The 6,053-nt window shown below is 61.3% G+C and overlaps 1 protein-coding gene across 2 annotated transcripts in view; it reads right to left on the bottom strand.

The window, feature by feature from the left end:
- Positions 1 to 1,856: 1,856 nt before the first annotated feature.
- EPS8L1 (EPS8 like 1) overlaps positions 1,857 to 6,053 on the bottom strand; it is a 33,231-nt gene continuing 29,034 nt past the window's right edge. For both annotated transcript variants that reach the window (XM_030298257.1, XM_030298260.1), the window contains 8 exons: positions 5,659 to 5,800; positions 5,524 to 5,552; positions 3,576 to 3,702; positions 3,374 to 3,487; positions 3,095 to 3,194; positions 2,741 to 2,915; positions 2,254 to 2,386; positions 1,857 to 2,172 (listed from right to left, as the gene is read on the bottom strand). In XM_030298257.1, the coding sequence (XP_030154117.1) occupies positions 2,086 to 2,172; positions 2,254 to 2,386; positions 2,741 to 2,915; positions 3,095 to 3,194; positions 3,374 to 3,487; positions 3,576 to 3,702; positions 5,524 to 5,552; positions 5,659 to 5,800 (907 nt within the window). In that variant the 3' untranslated portion in view covers positions 1,857 to 2,085. The remainder of the gene's footprint in view (positions 2,173 to 2,253; positions 2,387 to 2,740; positions 2,916 to 3,094; positions 3,195 to 3,373; positions 3,488 to 3,575; positions 3,703 to 5,523; positions 5,553 to 5,658; positions 5,801 to 6,053) is intronic.

Genomic DNA, 6,053 nt, shown 5'->3' with positions numbered 1-6,053 from the left:
GGTAACAATTGGCTGGTGCTGAGTAGGAGGATGGGGCATTCTGTCATTCTCCTCCGAGCCCCGTCCTACCTGTTGGTGATACAGTAGTGAATGAAATGGGAAAGACCGGGTACAATTGAGGAGGCAAGGCATGAGGCAGGCAACAATGGAAGAAGTATCCCAGGCGGTGGTGCTATGGAGAAGCAGGGGAAGGGCATAGGGAGGCAGGGGTGTGTGCACAGGAGAACATACACAGGTGTCTTCTGTGCAGGCCCCATCGAAAAGCTGGCACAGGAAGATACCTGAAGGCGTCAAGGAGTGAGCCATGTAGGCATTTAAAGGAAGAGTTTTCTGGATGAAGAGGGCAGCAGGTACAAAGTCTGTGGGGTGCAGGTGTGGTCAGAGATAGTAGGGCATGAGGTTGGAACCGTAACGGCCAGCCCTGGGAAGGACTTGAACTGAGGTGGGACCTAGGTTTTCACGGGTCCCTTTGGCAGCTGCGTTGACAACAGTCTGGGGGAGGGCAGTGAGGGACAGAAGGAGGGAGACCAGCTTATGGGGCTGCTGCCATAAGTGCTGGAAGGGAGGGTGGCTAGAGCTGGTGAGCCACAGTGAGACTGTGGAAGTGGCGGAGGCGACGGCAGCCTGCACGTCCTGACAGGTTGGCTGGTGTTGGGATAGGGCTCAGGCCTGCCTCGCTCCTGACGAGGGGTTGTGTGGCCCTGGCCGGCAGGCCGTGGGTGCCGTGGGAATGTGGGGCACGCAGGTTGGGGATGCCACTCGCGTCCCCGGTTTCTGTCAGAAACCAGGGCTGGGAGAGGAGGCAGGAGGTTAGAGGACGTTTACACACCCACTGGGGCCGAGGGGGTCAGGGTGGGAAGCACATAGAAGCCCGGAGGCAGGCAGAGGGGAGCTGGGAGTGTGACCAGCCCCAGGCCCGCAGCTGCCGAGCTGGAGCCTGGATCTGGGGGAGGCAGGAGAGGTGTGAGGCATGAGGCGGGCAAAGCGGGGCCGGGGTCGGAGCTCCTGCCTGCCCCCACTGTGTCTGGTCTCATCTGATTTTGGAAGGCAGAGTGTGGCTGAGGAAGACACTCAGGTCCAGGGGTAGAGGTGGGCATTCTGGGGCCACAGGAGGAGGAAAGGGACTTGTTCCTAAAGCTTGGGGGACAACCAGTCTGAATGCGGGTGGGATGAAAGAAAACCCGTCCTGAACCAGCCTTGCTCGCTGTCTGGACGTGAGGAAGTTACTGCCGGTCAGAGGGAACAAGGGGACAGCCTCCTTTGAGGATGTCCTCTCCCAGGAGAAGGGTGACCAGGAGGCCTGTGGCATATTCAGGAGGCAGCCACTTTGTGGCTGGGTCCCTGGCACTTAGTGGGGGACAAAGTGACGTGGATGCTGGGGATGGGGCAGGCTTCCCTGAAGTGGGTATTGGAGCTGGGCCAGGAAAGCTGTTCACCAAGCGGAAGATCCCTTCCAGCCCGCAGAAAGCAAGCGCAGGACCCCGGTGTTTGAGGGAGCTTGGGGGCATTTGGAGGAGGACATTGGGGGATGAGGAGAGTGGGTAGGGATCAAACCTCAGATGCTGGGCTCTAGGGCTAAGAGGGCCGTGGGGAGTCAGGAAAGGAGTTTGAGCAAGGGAAGCCTGGGATATTGGCCGTTCAGAAGGTCTCTCTGGAGTGAACTAGAGGACAGACTGGTGGCTGAGAGGTGAGGAGAAAGCATGTGGGGGGGGGGGGAAGGGAGGAGAGGGATTCAGAGAAAGAAACCAGAAAAGGTGGGGACCTGCAGATTCCTTGTCGTCCTGAGGCTGTAGCGGGGGTGAGAGAGGCTCTTGGACCCCTCGTGGCCCGGTAGAGAAGGGACAGCAGTTTAAAAATGTCTGCTACAAGGAGGCTGTTTATAGACTGGGCAGCATATCCCAATGCTCGGGGACCCCGAGTATGGCCCTTCCCTCCCACTCACGGCCGGTCCGCTCACTCAGGAGGCTCCACCGGAACAGGTCTGGGGCCTTCGGGAGGGGTCTACTTCCATGGGTGGCAGCAGTCTGCAGAGTCCGTTCTGCCACGGGGCTTCCTCGAAAAACTGAGCAGAGGAGCCGGGAAGGGTCAGATAACCTCAGTTTCCATGTCGCCTTCCACCTTCTTCTTTTGCTTCTCCATCACCGCCTCCAACTCTGACACTTTCTCTTTGTCCTGGAGGGCGGGGTGGAAATCAGACACCTGGTCTCCGAGCCCTGGGTGCCCTCCCGGGTCGGCCCGGTAGCGCCCGCTCACCTCCAGCAGCGCCCGCTGCACGGTGACCTGGCTGTACACGCGCGCCCCTTCCTCCGGGCTCACGGCTCGCAGCTCCTCCTTCTGCAGTGAAAAAAGCTGCGCACCGGTCAGCACGCCCAGCGCGTCCACGGTCCTGGGCGAGCGGAGGGAGAGCGGTCAGGCCCGCCAGCCAAACACAGCGCCAAGCCCTTCAGCCCCGCCAATCACGTCACTTCTGTCCCGCCGTTTGTCCAATCGCAACAGCATTCTTGCCGAGCAGAAGGCTCCCGCCCCCCCAATCACAGTGCGCTGTGGGAGGGGGCGGGGCGCGTGTGCCCAGCTTTCCCGCGGAGGCAGGCGCGCCCGGAGACCCCCATCCGAGCCCGCAGTAACGTGCCAGTCACACTGCCGTTCACTGCCACCAGAGCGACCCTCGCTTTAGGCCACTCCCAAGGCTCCCCCTCTCGCGACCACGCCTCCGGCTCCCCGGCCGACCCCAGTCACTCACCCAGCGCTAAATCCCTTGGCCTGCAGCCAGGCGCGGACCTCCGAGGCGTCCGAGTGCGGGCTGAGCTGCGGCTCCGGGACGCGGGGACCCGGGGCTGCGCGGCTGGGGCCTGAGCGGCCCTGGGCCAAGCGCGCCTGCAGCTCTTCGTTGACACACAGCATCTGGGAGAATTTCTCTGCAGGCGGGGAAACCGGGAGAGACGGCGGACTCAGGACGAAGGGTCCTGGGGCCAGAAGGGAGACCTCCAGCGTCCTCATGATGGGCCTGGCGTCCATTTGGTCTTTCCGAACCTTGGTTCCCCTGACTGGAAAGCGAGGACAAGGACGGCTCCCCGAAGGTGCCTGCACCACTCACCCTTCTCGAGGGGGTCCAAGTTGAGGCTATCACAGCTGTCCCAGGTGGGGCGAGAGGAGGCAGGAGCCGGGGCCCGTGGGGGAGGAGGAGTGCTATTCTCCTGGAGAGGGAGCCAGAGGAGCACTGCGATCAAAGACACGACCTAGTCCCAGCTCCTCCGCCTTTTGGAGGTAAATTTCTGCATCCCCCCCCCCCCCCCGCTCCCACCCCCGCCTCCAGCTACTTCCTCTGTCAGTGCCCTTGACACCTGATCGTCCCCAGGAATCTGCCCAGACTCACCAGGCTGCGGCTTGCCCGAGGCCCCGGGTGGGGTGTCAGGATATTATACGGTACATATCCCTCCTGCCCTCGCTGGTCCCGAACCTTCCACCACTTACGCTGGTCATCCAGGACCTGAGGGGGGGTAGGAGAGGATGGTTCACAGCCTGTGTCTGCAGCTACAGCTGGGCCCCCTGCCGTCCCTCGGCCCCACCCCTCTAACCTCCAACACATCCCGCTGCTGGACAGAGAGCTCACTGCCGTTGCGGGCCTGGAAGTCATAGTTACATAGGACCCACTTTCCCTCAGGCTCCAGCTGGGACTCAGCCTCTGGCTCAGGGTCTTGGTGACTGTGGAGAACAACACAGGTTGGGGATAAGGAGGCAGCCAGTCTCCCTGCTCTGGGCAGTAGGGAGTTGGTGTGAGCTGGGGTTAGAGCCAAGCAGAGGTCAACGCGGGGGGCCAGGTTAATACTGTTAATAGAGATTTGAAATTGGAGTAACGACTTGAATGCAGTTCACTCCTTATGTGCCCGGCCACCGTGCTGCCGCACAAACTACAGGCAGTGACGTCACCTCCCTTTTACAGATGAGGACATCTAAGACTCAGGGGGAGAAAGTCACTTGCCCCAGATCACACAGCTAGAGCCAGCTGTTTACTAAGCACCTATACGTAATGGGCTCATGCTTCGGGTAGCCCATAGTTAGGATACAAACGGTGGTTATATAGCACTGACTAGGTGCCAGACTCTGCTCAGTCTCTTACATAGATTGGCTAATCTGATTTTTAACACAACCCTTGGTGTAACCACGAATTTGGAACCCCTCTCCCCCACTGCAGACCCTGTCATCAGCTATTTTACAGGTGAGGAAGTCGGAGAACAGGGACACGAGGTGGCACGATGAGGTAAAGGTCACAGAGCAAGAAAGAGGCGTCGCCACCCTGGCCCCGCAGTCCATGCCCTGAGTGATTCTGGTCTCCCGGGCATGCAGCTGGATATGAACCTGAGCTCTACCAGGGCCTTGAGCTCTTAACTGCTAGCCTGTATAACCTCATAGACTTCTCTCTCTTCCAGGAAGGGATTATTCTTCTCGTTCTCCCTGCAAAGGAGGGAGGCTCAGAGAAGGGAAGGTGAAAGCTGGGGGTGTCAAGCCCAAGAGTCAGAAGCAGGGGGGAGTTCTGCAAGACCAGGCAGCCGGGGTAGCAGGGAGCAAGATTTGGGCTCCGACGCCCCAGGAAGAAGGACCTCAGCCCGGATCAGGCCTACCTGTGCAAAGGAGAGGGGGGTCTTCAGGGCCGCGGCGCCCCCTGTGTGGGGCTGGCAGCTCCCAGCACGCTGTCCCTGCTGAGACCCTCTGCCGGGGCCCTCAACCAGACCCCCCTTCTGCTCCTGCAGCTTTGCCTTCTTCTTCTTATCCCATGAAGCTTCCTCACATCTGCCCTCCGACTTGCGCGAGGACCCTGGAGTCCGGGGTCATCTGTGCCCCTTATTCCCCAGGACCCTAGAGTCTGTGCCCCCATTGCTTTTTGGAATCATGAACTCAGCCCCCCCGGTATTTCCTCCCCCAGAGACTCAGGAGTCCAGGTCTCAAACTTCAATTTCCCCAGCTTTTTAACCCTTAAAGGCTCTCAGTATAACACTTCCAGCAGGAAATGAGACAAGGGCTTCAGAGCCTTGGGAGAGTGAGGGTCCAGCCTCCGTCTTCACCTCTTTCAGGGGCCCGGAAATACTACCACTTCCCAACTTTCCCAGAAATGTGCCCCGTGACCCTTGAAGGCCCAGGGCTTGGCTGGGTCTCCAAGGCCCCAAGCGCCAAAGTCGGGCTCTTCTGCCAACCCCAAAGGCCCAATTCCCCAGTCTCTGCCTCCAACACCTTGGGCTCTATCCTCTTAGGGACCCAGACAGGGAGCTCCCCAGGCCCTGGGAAGTGACTGCCTTCTCACAGCCTCTCGGACTTTACCCACTCCCAACCCCCTCCTCCCTCCGGCCCTGGGACCTGCGCCCCCTCCCTCCCAGCCCGGGCCCCTCTCCCTCCTCACCACCTCACCCACCTGTGATGAGCCGGGAAGACAGAAGGAAAGACGGAAAAAAGGAACGGAGTCAGTGCCAGGAGCCCCCAGGGCGCACCCCTCCTCGACCCCACCTGTCCCACCTTGGGGGCGGCACTCACCCATTGACAGCGACCTGGGGGGCACTTTGCTGCGGGGGAGAGGAGAGCAGTAGCTCAGGTAGGGCCAGACTGCCCGGTCCCGGCCCCGCTGTGTCACCTGGGCAGGGGAGGCGGGGGTGGGTGTCCGGTGCTCACCTGCCGGCGCCGCCGCTCGTGCTGCTGCTGTTTCTCGACTGGGTCCCCCCAGGCGCGGCCCTGCGGGTCAGTGGCCGGGGGCTCCCAGCCGCTGGAGAACTCAGGGCTGTACGGGGATCCTTCCTCTGGGGGCAGCTCCAGCCTGTGGCCGAGGGGCTCGGGGCTCAGGGCTCCTGGGGTGGCCTCCAGCCCTATTAACCTCAGTAAGGTTTCCTTCCCCCTCCTGTCGGCTCGGCTCTATCCTACCTGGCCCCCTTTTGCCCAGCCCCGCCCCCGCCCCAAGCCTCTCCCCGGCATCGAAGTCCCGCCCCTGCACCTAAGCCCTGCCCAAGCCCCGCCCAAGCCCCGCCCCCGGCATCGACTGTATCTGCAAACACACGGATTCCACTCTAACG

Source organism: Lynx canadensis, chromosome E2 (assembly GCF_007474595.2).
Source record: "Lynx canadensis isolate LIC74 chromosome E2, mLynCan4.pri.v2, whole genome shotgun sequence".
NCBI classification, from domain to species: Eukaryota; Metazoa; Chordata; class Mammalia; order Carnivora; family Felidae; genus Lynx; species Lynx canadensis.
This window is presented reverse-complemented; position numbering and strand designations above follow the sequence as displayed.